Below are 16,923 nucleotides of genomic sequence, written 5' to 3'. Positions count from 1 at the left end.
CCATTTCTTGTCAAAAATATTGCAGAATTCTCAAATGAAGCCACAAACGTCTTCCAATGGGCCAGTGCTGCTTCTCTGCAAACAGAGTTAATTGAGCTACAAGAAAACCTAGCACTGCAGGAATCTCACTGTGACCTTGTCACCTTCTGGAGAAAGATGGTTACTGCGGCAGGTGTTCCTCTCCTGCAGAAGATGGCCCTTCAAATTCTTACAATGTTTCCCTCAACGTACTGCTGTGAATCTGCCTTTTCCACTATGAACATGGTGAAAAACATATACCGCAACACCCTCACCAATGAACATTTACATCAGTGCCTCCGCCTTGCCCTCACACCTTTTATGCCCAAGTTCAAACAACTGGTGGCACAAAGAAGGTGTCACCTTTCACACTAAAAGGCCTACCATGTCATTTTTTTGTGTATAGTTCTAAAGTTTGGGGATTGCCTTTTTTTGGAGTTCTCTATTTGGAATTTGACCGTCACTTTTCCGGACCTCAGACTGAATGGAAATTTAGTAAGTGGACCTTTCAAATTTATATTTGAGTAGCCCTGGTATATAATATATGAGGGGGTACCCAAAAATAACCGGAATCTGTACCTGGTACACAATCTAGACTTAATTGTGAATTTTGCTGCTAGGTGTATCATACTTACAGTAGTCTGTGGCTGTCTGCCAAGTGGCATTGCTCTGTATTGTTCGTATGGCATTCCGTATTGGTTTTTCTTGGTGCTTATTAAATGTTTTCTTGAAAATATTGTGGTGGGTGCTCGTAAAGAACACAGAGTCTGCATTAAAGTTTGTTTTCTCTTAGTGAAAACAGCAGCTAAAACTGTAGTGATGCTTGAAACTGCTTTTAAAGAGGAAGCTTTAAGTAAAACACAGGTCTTCGAGTGGTTTTCACCCTCCTCATTTCAAACGAGGGGAAATGTCACTTGAAGATCATCCAAGATCTGGCCGACCTTCCTCAATTAGGAATGGTGAAAATCTTGAAAAAGTTCACAATGAAGATCGCCGTCGGACTATTTAAGAGATTTGTGAAATGACTTCTATGTCTTGGATTCCTTGCCACCTTCCCTATTCGCCTGATCTTGCTTCATGTGACTTTTTCTTGTTCCCACATATGAAAAAAGAACTCGAAGGAAAGCAGTTTTGTACCATGGAGGAAGTCAAAGAAAAATCGCTGCAGGCATTGGGACAATGTTCCTCTTCAGCAATTCCAAAAATGTTTCCATCAGTGGGAAAACTGTTGGGACTAGTGTGTTCATTCACATGTAGACTACTTTGAAGGATCTAAAGTTTCAGTAAGTAAAAATTATTAATAATGTTTTTTTTCAGTTCTGGTTATTTTTAGGTACCTGTGTGTGTGTGTGTGTGTGTGTGAGAGAGAGAGAATTGTCTAAATTACACTTTGGGGATTTTTTTCATCACTTGGGCATTTTAAGGGATTGCTTCCATTAACTACCTTCATTTGGAACATAGTGGTAGTTGGCGTTGCCTGTGAGTCTTTAATGTCTTCTCCCTTTTAGAAACACACAATTAATGCAAAGTGTGTCATTTAGAGTCATCTCCTGTAGATAGGATTATGTGAATGAAAGCTTTAACTAAGCCATCCACTCGCTTATTAGTAGCAGTTATATGAAGATGGTGAAAAATATGAAGGTTTTAAAGACATGCGCTTAGAAAATGTTTTGTCATGCACATTAAAGACAGCTACAGAAGAAAGGCTTTTGAAGGCTTTAGGTGAAAATTATTGTGGGAACACTGAAATATTCTTGGAAGATATGAGATAATGATAGTTTTTGTTTTATGTTGTTTGAAACTAACATATTTCTTATATAGTAAATGAAGCATTTATAGCAGTGAAACTTATTGAGGTATTCACATGCAATATTCTGGAATGAAAAGGGGCTTTTTTGTTATATTTCTCTTGCATTAGTTAGTTGTGTGAAAGGGTGTTTTTGAGCACTGTTGGCATTTCATTGGTCATGTTTGTCAAGCTAATTTGTCTGAATTCAGCCAAAACAAGTATTCTGAACACCCACCACCCACAAAAAACAGTTTGAAATGTGGGCAAGACATGTACCAAGGTGCTTAAAATAGTTTAAATTAAATACATGAACATTGGTAAGATGTTGCAGCATTTCAAGGTGGTCTGCCTTTAGGCACTTTTAATAGCCTGTTACTCCCAACCTGTGATTTTTTTTTTTTTTTTAAATCTTCTTTGTTTCCCAACATATTTGTATGTATCCCCCTCTTTTCTGTAATGCATATTCCAAATCAGAGCCTATCCTGGAAGCATTCATAGATAATACAGTGTCCATTACTAGTCTTCAACATTTTCTCTCTCTCATATACCAAGAGGTTTAGATGTATCACTTAATAAACACAGAACCAGGAGAAAAATTGCCGCAGGTATGTAGAAAACATTCAACAACAAGTGCTATGTAAATATTCAAATCTGCTGTCTACAGCTGTATGGCAACAACCTAACTGCTTAGACCACAGTGCCATCTAATATTTTTTTAACATTATTTTTTATTTGTCTCTAATAGGGTCTTTACAGTTGCACAAACCACTATGCAATTATGTTTGCACAGATAATGATGGAGATCATATAATACACTGTAATTTAAAATCTGTTTTTACTTCATTTGATTTGGCAGGTAGAGTGGAATGAAATCTAGGATAATTGTAAGAGGATGACATTTTTTATTCTACTGAAGTTAATTTTATTTCTTTTTTATTATAAAATAGTGTGTTTTTTTAATTTAAGTATATGAGGTGATACCCAGTTTTCTCTTCATGTTGATGACTTGTTAGATTATGCAAATAATTTCTTTAGTGTTTTGGCACTTGCTGTTTCATGAGTGCTATTCATTTTTTTGGGCTCAACCTTTATTCAAATCACTATTTTCAGCCATTTTTAGAAAAAATACTCAGGGCTTCTGAATTTCATCAAGAATGAACCATTAGCTGTCAGAATACAAGCCTGCCTGTGGTGGTTCTCTGCCCCCATCTACTGGTAGAAAGACACTTTGCAATTAATAAAGCATGGCGGGGGGTTGGGGGGGAGGTATATGATGCAAAATTTTTCACAATAATAGGACATGAGCCTAACTATGTCTATTTTCAACACTCTTACATTTCTGTCTATAACTAGAGCTGACTTTATTATTGTGCATAAGGAGAAACATTTATAATGTTATTGCTGCACCTTTTTAGAAGTCATTTTTTGTTTATTATACACCGCTAATGTATTTTTGTGCTCTCCCGGTCTTAGCTGTACTATATGGACCCCTTCAATGTTAGCTCTCCTGATTGACACTTGTTGAAACAACAGGGTTTATAGTGTAGTGGGATCTCAAAGAGACATTACACAGATATGTAAACTAGAGATAAAATTGTCACAATGGTACAGATCAGTTAAAATACATATTGAAATGTTTGGAAAGTGATTTAAATACATCTTTGGCCGATAAACTTATTTTTAGATTTAAAATATTAGTAGATATCTATAAATTAAACATTTACAACTATCTTATAATACACTAAAGTATCTAAAAATACACATATAAAAAAGATCATATTTATTTTACAATTTGAGGATATATTTACTGTTCAGACAAACAGTAGGTTTACACCACAATTCTCCCATATTTCTGAGTTTCTCACCATGCCATAGGGAGTGAGCACATTATTTCAAACATCTGTACTCAGTCTTATTTATTTAGTCATACATTTAAATCAGAAGTGTTGTTCAGGACTGGACTTAGCTCCTTGTTCCTCCTTAGCCCCCTGGCCTGGTACAACATCCATAAACTGGTTTACAGTTATTCATCAGTCAGTCTTAAAAACCACCTTTCCTCTCACTTGTGAACAAAGACCCCAGTGCTACTTGAACAACTAATCCTTCTGTTTGAGCAGCTTTTTACAAACCCTTTCCTGAAGAGACGAAACAGCTGTTTTGCTATTGAAGTTATGACCTCATATTTGGAGTTGTAGATTCTCATTTTCATTTCATTACAATTGGCTGTGAGCCACTCCAGTGTGTAGCAGAGATTAAAGTGTATTGAAGCCAAGAGGACAACACAATCTGCAAACAGCTGCAATATAGTCCTTAGGTTCCCATTCTGAATGGTCTTCAATTCTTATTAGCAGGAGAGACGATTAGACATGTGCTTGGCAGAGTCTGCCTCCCACATTGAATGTAGAACATTTGCATTAATGTTTATTTGCTTAATGGACTGTTTTTATCCAGAACTCATTATGAAGGAGGTCAACATAATTGAGTAAACGAGTGTAACAGGACAGGTTACAAAAGTTGATCACTACAATTGAAGATCTATAAAGCTACCATAACAAAAAATGATCAATTAACAATGTAACAAGATATCCACAGAGCAAAAAATATTCATTAACAATTTGATGGATATTCACAAAACAGTGGGGTTTTCAATTGCTTCTTAAACTGATTAAGAGAGTAGGTAGATCAGATGTAGATGGTAGCTTGTCCTACCAACTAGGAGCTAGGTATGATGAGTCTGGATTGAGATTTGATACCATGCAAAGGTGGCATTACCAGATGTGCTTCGGCTGACCTGAGTTAACGAAAAAGAGTATAGCACCTCAACAGTAGTTTCTATATATGCATATATATGTACATACATATATTTCTCTGTAGTAACAGTAATTCCTAGTATGCAGAATCTCATTCTCCAAATACCAGGACCGATTGGCAGGTAGGCAGCAGCCCAGGAACCTATACCCTTGAAGCACCTCATGCAAGATACAATGAGAGTAAAAAATTGTAAGCTTTTTTCAAATATTGAATGAAAATGTAGACAGAATATTGGCAGATTCACATGATGCTTCAAAAATCTGTGCAAGTGTAAAGAGCTTGTCCAAGTATCTAAGGCTTTGATGAAGGATTTAAATCTCGAATTGTGGGTGGCCTTCAGAGATATTTGCACCTACTAAGGTCAGTCATGGCAGATTTGTTTAAGGAATAGGCTGGCTGAGCACTCAGGGTGGGCTCACTGGTAATACTCTATCCCAGTAAGTTTTAAAAATAAAAAGCTTTGTAAAGTCATATGCTAAATCTTAATTTGTAATATGTTTTCACTAGCCGACCAGCGGCGTAGTATACGCTGCATAATTATTTATTGATGGGTGAACACTTCCTGAAAGACACAGTTGTCCAAATGGGGTGGGTTTGAGGATACGACTGTGAGTGAATGAAAAGATGGAACTCTGGAGAGAGCAACATACAATTGTCCATGACTGAAAACTGGTTTTGGCAGATATAGGCATATCTTTTTGAAAGTTTGGCCCTGTGCCTTATTAATTGTCATTGCGAAGGCTAATCTAACAGGAAATTGTCTGTGTGTAAAAGTAAAAGGCAAATTTGAATCTGATGAGGTCAGGGAAATCCGGGGAATAAGGACAGTTTGTGAGGTAGCAGCGGCGGTGACTGCTGGTAACAGTCAGTCTAGTGCCATTACAGAGACTGCTTTCTGGCATGAGGTTTCTGAGAAGCATGACGACTGAACCAATTTTAATTTTGAGTTTATGCGGAGGCATGCCAGTGGGAGTAAGACTGCTAAGAAATTCTTCGGGGAATGAAGGACGTTCTCGGAAGTGAATGTATTTGGGACATTGCCACAATTTCTGCCTCGCCACCATAAACTCTGGAAGTATTCATGTAGTCAGCGTATCGTTGAGCAGACTGTATGACTATGCTTCCGTGACTAAGAAAAATGGACAGCACGTCGCCGAAGTTATCACAATGTTGGCAAACAAAGGTTACAGCCATGTTGCGAAGTTCGAGAGCGACAGTTTCATCGATAAAATTTTTCCAGAAATATCTGACTGATAGAAAGAAACAGTTACCTGATGCAGGAATTTGTATAACCTTGAAAGAAGAGTTGTTTCCATGAAATACATGTGAAGCGGTGGCCATGTTAGGAAAATGATCAGTCAACGTGGCTCAGAGGTGCATGTGAACTGTAGCACAGACCAAAGCGACTCAGGATGTGTTTGGTGAGGATTTGGGGGCGGGCACATGAGCAGGCAGTGTGCATGCCTCGAGAGCGACGGTGGACGCGGGAGGAGGGTTACAGTTGGCAGGCGGGGCTCTGTCGTGCGTATCCCATGACGTGGGAGGAGGGTTAGAGTTGGTGGGCGGGGCTCTATCGTGCGTACCCCATGCACACTGCCTGCTCATGCCTCGAGAGTGAGGGTGGACGCGGGAGGAGGGTTACAGTTGGCGTGCGGGGCTCTGTCGTGCGTATCCCATGACGCGGGAGGAGGGTTAGAGTTGGTGGGCGGGGCTCTGTCGTGCGTACGTACCCTATGGTCGGGCGACTTGGTCTTTTATATATATAGATCTTACTTTTGAATTGAATAAATCGGCAATATAAGGATAGTTTTACTTTCCTCTTGCATTACTTTGTATAGTTAAACCTTTAATATCTGGCAACTTGGGAACAGGCCAGATGACAGATATGAGAGCAGTTTTGTACCTGTCATGTACAGTAACTTAAGTGTATTTACAGAATTTTTTAATAGACTTCCTGATTAAAACAAAACTAGCAAATCTTTATAAATAATTTATGTATGTTTTGGCTGTTTGTTAGAAGTGCTCTTTTTTATATTTTATATGTGATCAGGAAGTCCATTTGTTATTAAATGTGTTTCTGTAAAAAAAAATGAGTCAAATGCATGAAACATGATAACTGTTTTATCTTGAACAAGATAGAAAAGGAAACTTCTGAAAGAAAAATTATCTTCATAAACCGGTCTTTAATTATAAGGTCTGATAGCATGATGCATTATCAGAGTGCAAGGTGTTTGTTAATTTCTTCAACTTTTTATTTATATATATATATATATATATATATATATATATATATATATATATATATATATATATATATATATATAATATTACTAGTACAGCTAAAACTGTTGTCACCCTTCAGTTTATTCTGTTCTACCTCTTTGTTCCCTTTTTTGTAGTTTTAATGAGTGTGTATTGAAATAAAGGAGGGTACTTTTATTTCAGATATTTAAACAGTATATGATCCCATGAGGAAATAAAACTACTGATATTACAATGTATATGTGCTGTGAAACTAATGTATATTTATAAATGTACAGTGACATGCAAAAGTTTGCGCACCCTTGCTTAAAATGACTGTTATTAGTTAAGAAAGCAGAAAATGAACTGGTCACCGAAAGGCATAAAGTTTAAGATGACATATTTCTTTTCAGCATTTTATGCAAGGCTAGCAAAATACCCGCGCTTTGCAGCGGCGAAGTACTGCCTTAAAATTGTTAGTAAGAAGAAAAGTAAACATTTTTAAACTGAGGGAAAATATACAAATAATTATTTGTTAAGGATGTCTTTGTATACCACGTTGTCAGTTCGGCCCTCCGGTTGTAATGTTATATGACCTAGCTTTGCGCTGAGCTTACTCTTGAGCATGCAATGTACAGTTGGCCATGTGAAAAGCAATCTTGCCTCAAATCAATGCCAACCTTTTGTAGGGTTTGTCCCTGAGACTTATTAATTGTCATTGCGAAGCAGAGCCTTACTGGAAATTGGAGGCGTTTGAATTGAAATGGGAGATCAGAGGGTATAACGGGGATGCAAGGAATAAAAACTCTCTCCCCTGAGCCACTGCCAGTAAAAATAGTTGCCTCTGTTAGGTTCTTTTGTAGACACGTGACCTGAAGTCTCATGCCGTTACAAAGTTTCAGTGGCTGTACGCAAATCCACAATCTGCTTTTTTGAACCAAACCTGTTGTTTTCATATGAGCCGCTTTTTATTATCGGGATCTTACCTAGAAACAGAAGCTCTATTAACTTGTGGATTTGCGTGCGAATATTTAGCGGCAGCGTCTCTATTAACTTGTGGATTTGCCTGTGAGTATTTAGCGACAGCGTCTCTATGAACTTGTGGATTTGCCTGCGGGTATTTAGCGACAGCGTGTCTATTAACTTGTGGATTTTTCTGCGAGTATTTGGCGGCAGCGTCACGAAGTTGTTTCCATCTAGCTGCATCAGAAAATGTACCACGACGTCTGTCATGCCTCCTTTTTACTGTTTTCTCACAGCTTGGATTGCTGCTGTCATAATCAGTTTACGTTTCATGGTTTGTTTCAATTACGTTAGTATTTGCAGGACTTGTTGTGTTGAAGTGACATTCGCCATCTGTCAAGCGTTGTGAGCATACAACCGGTTTCATCAATAACTTTGCATCCAGCTTTTGAGAGTTGAAACATTCATAAACATCAAAGTGTCCACTACTCAAATCGTCACCTGTGAATCTAAGATGTTTAAGAGGCATTGGCGGTTCTCCAAACGTGTAAAAGAGGCAGGCAGCCAACTACGTGGGAGGCCGGGGGATGCAGGACGCAGCCTGCCTCACACGGCGACTGAGCTGCAGGCGATGGACGTATATATGTACGTAAGTAGGATTCAGTTATGACCGTTAACGCGTAGAATTTGGAAATGAAACCTACTTAACTTTTGTAAGTAAGCTGTAAGGAATGAGCCTGCCAAATTTCAGCCTTCTACCTACACGGGAAGTTGGAGAATTAGTGATGAGTGAGTCAGTGAGTGAGGGCTTTGCCTTTTACTAGTATAGATTAATGTATTGTTTTTGTTTTCTACAATTGCACACTGAAAAAAGGAAAGGAGCACCATGCAAAAGTTTGGTCACCCCAAGATATTTGATGCTTCAGATAATGTTTTCCAAGATCTCAGACCTTAATTAGTTTCATAGGGGTATGGCTTGTTCACAGTCATCATTAGGAAACCCCAGGTAATGCAAAATGCAATGCTGTATAAATTCTAACTCCTCAAACCTTGTCTCAACAAGGTGGGACAATAGAGTGTCTCAGCCTTGGGCTCCACTAAGCAGAACAAAACCTTTTTTGCATCCCTGCCACAAAATTCAGCATCTGAAGTTCGCAAATGAACATCTAAACAAGTCTCATGTATTTTGGAAACAAGTCCTGTGGACTGATGAAGACAAATAGATCTTTTTGGCCACAGTGTGCAAACTTTGGAGAAAAAAATTTGCCAAATTCTAGGAAAAGAATCTCTCCAACTATTAAGCATGGGGGTGGATCGATCATGCTTTAGGCTTGTGTTGCAGCCAGTGGCATAGGGAACATGTCATTGGTAGAGGGAAGAATGGATTCAAATAAATACCAGCAAGTTCTGGAAGAAAAACATCACACCATCTGTAAAAAAGTTGAGGTTAAAAAGAGGATGGGTCCTACCACGAGATAATGTTCCAAAACACTCCTCAAAATCTACAATGGAATACCTCAAGAGGGGTAAGCTGATGGTTTTGCCATGGCTCTCACAGTCCCCTAACCTAAAGATCTTTAAAATCTGTGGGCATATCTCAAAAGGGTAGTGCAAGCAAGACAGCCTTAGAATCTTGCAGAATTAGAAGCCTTAGAAGGACAAAAGGGCAAAAATAACCCAAGTAAAAATTGAGACTCTTAACTGGCTTCAAAAGCGTTAACAAGCTGTGATACTTGCCAGCGGTAGTCTTACTAAGTACTGACCATGTTGGGTGCCCAGGCCCTTTTCATTTCTTTGATATTTTGTACTTGTGAATGATGAAAATAAAATGTAATCTTGTTTAAAATATTAAAGAAATGTGTCATTTGTAACTTGATGCCTTTTGGTGATCAGTATAATCTTCTTCTCATTTGACTATTCACAGTAACAGACATTATAAGCAACAGAAACCAGACACCATAGGCTATAGGAGGTGTATATATGTTATATTTGCAAAAGGAGGCTCAACTAAGTATTGATTTAATATTTCTGTTGGGGTGCCCAAATTTATGCACCTGTCTAATTTTGTTATGATGTATATTGCATATTTTCTGTTAATCCAATAAACTTAATGTCACTGCTGAAATACTAGTGTTTCCATAAGGCATGTCATATATTAAAAGGATGTTGCTACTTTGAAAGCTCAGCCAATGATAAACAAAAATCCAAAGATTTAAGAGGGGCTCCCAAACTTTTTCATATGAATCTATCTATCTATCTATCTATCTATCTATCTATCTATCTATCTATCTATCTATCTATCTATCTATCTACAGTCATATGAAAAAGTTTGGGAACCCCTCTCAGTCTGCATAATAATTTACTCTACATTCAACAAAAAAGACAACGGTGGTATGTCTTTTAATTTCCTAGGAACATCTGAGTACTGGGGTGTTTTCCGAACAAAGATTTTAGTGAAGCAGTATTTAGTTGTATGAAATTAAATCAAATGTGAAAAACTGGCTGTGCAAAAATTTGGGTACCCTTGTAATTTTGCTGATTTGAATGCATGTAACTGCTCAATACTGATTACTTGTAACACAAAATTGGTTGGATTAACTCGTTAAGACTTGAACTTCATAGACAGGTGTGTCCAATCATGAGAAAAGGTATTTAAGGTGGTCAATTGCAAGTTGTGCTTTCCTTTGACTCTCCTCTGAAGAGTGACAGCATGGGATCCTCAAAGCAACTCTCAAAAGATCTGAAAACAAAGATTGTTCTGTATCATGGTTTAGGGGAAGGCTACAAAAAGCTGTCAGTTTCAACTGTAAGGAATGTAATCAGGAAATGGAAGGCCACAGGCACAGTTGCTGTTAAACCCAGGTCTGGCAGGTCAAGAAAAATACAGAAGTGGCATATGCGCAGGATTGTGAGAATGGTTACAGACAACCCACAGATCACCTCCAAAGACCTGCAAGAACATCTTGCTGCAGATGGTGTATCTGTAAATTGTTGTACAATTCAGCGCAATTTGCACAAAGAACATCTGTATTGCAGGGTGATGAGAAAGAAGCCCTTTATGCACTCTCGTCACAAACAGAGTCACTTGTTGTATGCAAATGTTAATTTAGGCAAACCAGATAATTTTGTAACAAAATGTTTGGACTGATGAGACAAAAATTTAGTTATTTGGTCTTAACAAAAAGCGCTTTGCATGGCAGAAGAAAAACACTGCATGCCATGAAAAACACCTGCTACCTACTATCAAATTTGTTGGAGGTTCCATCATGCTGTGGGACTGTGTTGCTAGTTCAGGGACTGTGCCCTTATTAAAGTCGAGGGTCAGATGAATTCAACCCAATATCAACAAATTCTTCAGGATAATGTTCAAGCATCAGTCACAAAGTTGAAGTTACGCAGGGGTTGGATATTCCAACAAGACAATGACCCAAAACACAGTTCGAAATCTACAAAGGCATTCAGGCAGAGGGAGAAGTACAATGTTCTGGAATGGCCATCACAGTCCCCTGACTTGAATATCATCGAAAAATCTATGGGATGATTTGAAGCAGGCTGTCCATGCTCGGCAGCCATCAAATTTAACTGAACTGGAGAGATTTTGTATGGAAGATTGGTCAGAAATACCTCCATCCAGAATCCAGACACCATAGGCTATAGGAGGTGTCTAGAGGCTGTTATATTTGCAAAAGGAGGCTCAACTAAGGATTGATGTAATATCTCTGTTGGGGTGCCCAAATTTATGCACTTGTCTAATTTTGTTATGATGTATATTGCATATTTTCTGTTAATCCAATAAACTTAATGTCACTGCTGAAATACTAGTGTTTCCATAAGGCATGTCATATATTAAAAGGATGTTGCTACTTTGAAAGGTCAGCCAATGATAAACAAAAATCCAGAATATTAAGAGGGGTCCCAAACTTTTTCATATGAATATCTGTCTGTCTGTCTGCCTGTCTGTCTCTCTCTATCGCATTTAATATTTGTTCTGTCCATTCATCAACATGATGTGCATGCCTCAGAAGAGGTATTTTTTTGAGTGCTATACTCAAATATCTGCTAAATATCTTTTCTGAAGCATGGCACGGCTTATTTTTCTTTTGGACAAACCAATTTTAATTAGGTAGATGGTCAGTATGACAGGTGTGGACTGAGAACTGTGAATATATTCTGTGCTTCATGCAGTTCACCTGTTATATTTGTGTACAAATAAAAAGGGTTTCTATGCTGTAGTTTCTATAGTTAACTAGTTAAAGTACCTGTCGTCTGTGCTTTTTTCTCTCCAAGCCAATGATAGTATTATCTTCTCAGAGATGTACATAATTCTTTAATTTGTAAAATTCAACATCCACAAAAAACCACCTGCAAACTCAACTTTCTGTAAAAGTTTTAGGACATTCATGTTTATTAGTGTAAAAGATAAACATTATTTGCAACTTGATCAGTGTTTATAATTTAGCTGGATATCTACACACCTCCCATAATTCTTGATGTTTTAAAACTTAGAATGCACAGTTTTTAAGTTAATATGTATATTAAACTGTATTATTTAAATATCATAGTCATGTTCATAAAATTCTTGCAGAGTGTTTAATTCTATAACTGTTTTTACATTACAAAGCTGTACTTTGCTGTTACTTATTTTAAACAACCTAATTTCAGTCTTAAACGCTCCAAATTAACTTCAGGTGATTGTTTTGGTTTTAGGTAATTCAGCAGCAGAAAGGAAATGTTATAAAATCCACTGTTGCAACTACTATCCCCCAGATAACTGCACAATCTGTGAACAAAGTTCCACCTGCAACACAGACATGTCACCGTGCAACAGGTACATTTAATGTTGATGATTGTTTCCAGTTTGGTGTCTATAGTGCTTTGTTTTGTTTTAAGTAATTTTTTTTATAAAAGCTAACCCATAAATATGTATAAATGTAATTAAATCAATTTTTACTGCTTACCTGTCAGTGCTGCTGTTTAAACTACAGGTATGTTTTTTTCATGTAGATGACATGTTCTATCACTGTTCTTGTTACTTTAAAGCCTTTTCACATCAGTTGGTGGAAAGGGAGCCACTGTTTTACTTTTTTCTTTAGAAGAGCATGATGACGGGTGGTTTCTTGAATGTTGATAAGTGTACCATTGTTCATTTAAGCTCTTGACAGAGCCAGGATCTTAACCATGATCAAGAAAGCACACAGATAGTCATAATCTCTTGGATTGTAACTTGGAAGTAAAGGAAATGAGGGTCATGTTTTCTGGCCTATATGTGATCTAAATATGTACAGTAAATAAGATAAATATATTTTCAAAATATAAATAAGCTCAGTTTGAGGCCAAATGTGATTATTGTGTGCTGTGTGTAAGATCATTATGCATAACTGCCCATAGCTGTCTTTTGTAGCATGATAGTTAATCCCAGTTCATTTAGTTTGATTTAATGTTATATAATTCTGTATCTTAATAGGAAGAGTTATTTGAAATGTTTCCCTGACATTCACATACATGCTACTGTTCTATTAATGTGTGCTATTTTTAAATTATTATTATTAAAACCTCATGATCCCCTAAGGGAAACTTTTGGAAAGGGATCTTTTGAGTTAACAACAATGACTTGTTTCCATTATATAGCTAGTGTGTGGCAGGTTTTAAGTAGTGCTTTGTTAGATCAGCATATGTTCATTTGTTACCCAAATTATGAATGGTAATGTCATGTGTTACATTATCTATTAGCTTTTTAAGTCATTATGTCTAGTTTTTTCTTAGTCAGCTGGCAATTAATGTATTGTTAATAGTAAGGCAGATAACTGTGAAATAAATACTTTTGTTCCATGTCAACGTATGCATGTGTTTTGTTGTATTATCAGACCACCTATGACAGGGATGACCAATACATTGATCACGATCGGAAAGGTAGTGCAGGTAGATCGTATGGCATTCAAAAATTTTTTTTTAGATGTTAGTCTATCATCTATCCTCTGTATGGCATTTGCCACTTGATTGACATACAGGGAGGCCAGTCTGAGATCTCTTCTCTTCTAACATACGGGTCACCAAGCACGCATGACCAAAAGCTTGAGCTACTGCAAAACTCCAGCGAGCTAAGTGGCCTAGTTATCCTTCCAATTTATATCTACTAAAGAAAGGATATACAAAATGAGTGGGGGGGGGGGGGGCTGGACCATATAAGAAACCAGAAACTTACCACTTCCATACAAAATGGATGGAGGACGTTTTTTCAGCATGCCTCATTCAAGGTGCATTTATCTGATCTGTCAGTCTATCATTGCTATTCCAAAGAAGGGAAATGTGGAGAGACACTTACAAACTGTTCATAAAAACTACGACACTGACTTCCCTCCAAAAAGCGAGCTGAGAAAGAGAAAAGTGAGGGAGCTAAAATCACAGTTAATCGGACAGCAGTCATTTTTCACTCCGCTGAATTCAAAAGCAAAGGCAGCCACTGAAGCATCGTTCTGGGTGAGTCACTCCATCATTAAGCATAAGAAGTCCTTCCAAGATGGAGAGATGATAAAAAAGGCCTTCGTTGAGGCAGCTGACTTATTTGTTTTGGGATTTTAAAAACAAACCAGAAATATTATCTTCAGCTCTCAAGAAGTACAGTTATACGGCACTGTGAAGTAATGGCTGATGATTTGACACAGCAGCTTTGGAATGACATTGTGGACTGCGAGTGTTTCTCACTGCAATTAGACAAGTCTACGGACATAAGTGATATAGCGCAGTTGTACATTTTTATTCAGGTGTTGTTTACAGATATGACTGCAAAAGAGGAGCTGTTAACAATACTGCCCTTGAAAGAACACACAGGGAGAGGACATTTTTCAGTCTTTCAAAAACTATATTGAGAAAACTTAGCTCCCAGAGTGTAAATTGATGTCAATCACCACGGACAATGCGTTTGCAATGGCGGGCTGCTCGAATGGATTCAATGCCAAGTGCAGGGAAGACAATGCTTTTTCCGACTTCCTTAATTACCACTGCATAATACACCAACAAGCTTTATGTTCAAAAATGATAAACATGAAAGAGATGATGGATGTGTCAAAGAAAATCGCCTGTTCTTTTCAAGCGAGATCTCTTCAAAGACGACTGTTCCGTGCACATCTGGAGGAGGCTAACTGCAACTACTTTGACCTCTTGCTGCACGCTGAAGTGTGATTGCTTAGTAGGGGGAAATTCCTGCAGATATTTTGAGACTTCTGTCCAGAGGTAAAGGAGTTTCTCCTTGTCATTAAACTTGCAGAGTATAAGCAACATAATGACAATCAGTGGCTGCTAGACTTGGCATTTTTAACTGGTCTGACCAACATGTTGAATGAGCTTAATTTAGACCTGCTAGGAAAAGACAAAACTGTGGTCAATATGACAGGTCAGTTAATGCTTTTAAATGAAAAATGCAACATCTATCCTCAAAGTTGTAGCACCATGATTTAGGGAACTTCCAAATTCTTGCGTCAGAGCTGGAGACGCAGCAGAAGGTATGTGCGCAACTTGATAGTATGTGCTACACAGAGCAGATTTCGACAAATGGTTTCAAGACTTTGCTTTACTCGAGCCAATCGCTACATTTATGTGGTATCCGTTTAGGGAAGATGTTGAGGTTGATTTACTCGCATCAGATATTTCAACACTGTTTCACCTGAACTCGTCCACAGTGAAGGATGAAATTTTGACACTACAGGCTGACATTCAGCTGAAGTCCAGGGCTCATGAACAGTTTTGGAACTTCCTCACAGAGGAAAAGTACCCAAACATGAGAAATGTGCTTCCTCCTTGACTGCATTATTCTGCTGTACTTATTTATGTGAGTCAGCCTTTTCTCACATGAAGATTATTAAGTGCAAATACTGTTTTACCATGACTGATGATCATTTGGAAGCCTGCTTAAGGTTGTCTACCAACAGCTACTGTCTGGACTATGCAACCCTGGCTGACTCCATTTAGTGCAAGTCATCAGAGTAAAGTAGTGACCATAAATGTTTTCAGTTGTGGTCGTGCAGTTATGCAAAGTACGCCAACATATATTGTATATTTAAAGTATACTCATATACAGTATTTATATATATATATATATATATATATATATATATATATATATATATATATATATATATATATATATATAAAATATAGTAATTTTAATGTAGGTAGATCATTTTGACCTAGTCATTTTAAAAGTTGCTTGCAAGCCGAAAAAGTGTTGGGCACCCCTGTGTCACCCCTGACCTATGACATGTAGCTAGCATGAAAGATACCAACTAATCTCTTAGGTTCTTTTCTTAATGGGGTGTAGAAAGCAATGTCAAAACCAGCTGTACAGGTAACCTCTTACCTGTCTCACTGTCTATCTGTTTTGTATGCAACCCTGACGACCTTTAATGGCAGGCTGCTTGCTGACTGGTACTGACTTTACTTTAACCTAGTTTTACCACTATTTACCACTACTAGGGGGCTTCTCCGAAATGTCCCCATGAACACATAAAGAACTGCAGCAAGACAAGGAATAGACAATCTAGCTTCTTGGTTCACTAGTAGAAATTGAACAAGTCAAGACTTTAAGATTTTATTAAAAATTTATGTTTATTTACATTAAAACCAAAAGAAGCAAATATAAGCAGTGCATAATTATACAGCCTGGCTGGATTAAATGCTCATATCAGCAAGACGCTCCAGGTGGTCCAGTACCTTAGTTACAAATTTTAAATCCTTAATTGAAAATGAAAATGAATAATTCTGGCTGTAGACAGAACTCTTTCCCAAGTGTTTATTTTTGCAGCTGAGCTCTTAACAAAAGTGTCAGAAAAGCAGCAACTGAACTAAAAGTTTAATAAAAGTGTCCGGTACAGCTAAACTAGAAGTGTCTGTTTTAATGCAGCATCTGAGAGAGAGGACTCTTTTGAAAAAAGTCTAATGAAAGGAAGCCACTCACACATAAAATGAGCACTCAAGTTTCTTCTATTAGCACGGTGGTCAGTTTCTCAAAACACAGAAAATGATATCAAATCATTATCAAAATCCCAAGTTTATATTCTCATGAGAATCAAAATCTTTATTTCTAACCAAGCGAAATGCTTTAAGTC

At 37.5% G+C, this 16,923-nt stretch overlaps 1 protein-coding gene across 2 annotated transcripts in view; it reads left to right on the top strand.

The window, feature by feature from the left end:
• The window catches only part of LOC114653365 (transcription initiation factor TFIID subunit 4-like), a 333,979-nt gene that overhangs the window by 127,366 nt on the left and 189,690 nt on the right, over nucleotides 1-16,923 (top strand). For both annotated transcript variants that reach the window (XM_028803639.2, XM_028803638.2), the window contains exon 8: nucleotides 12,530-12,650. In XM_028803639.2, coding sequence (XP_028659472.2) covers nucleotides 12,530-12,650 — 121 coding nt within the window. The remainder of the gene's footprint in view (nucleotides 1-12,529; nucleotides 12,651-16,923) is intronic.

This window comes from Erpetoichthys calabaricus, chromosome 6, assembly GCF_900747795.2.
Source record: "Erpetoichthys calabaricus chromosome 6, fErpCal1.3, whole genome shotgun sequence".
In the NCBI taxonomy this organism is placed as follows: domain Eukaryota; kingdom Metazoa; phylum Chordata; class Cladistia; order Polypteriformes; family Polypteridae; genus Erpetoichthys; species Erpetoichthys calabaricus.
The sequence above is the reverse complement of the archived record's forward strand: the minus strand, read 5'-3'. Positions and strand labels throughout refer to the sequence as shown.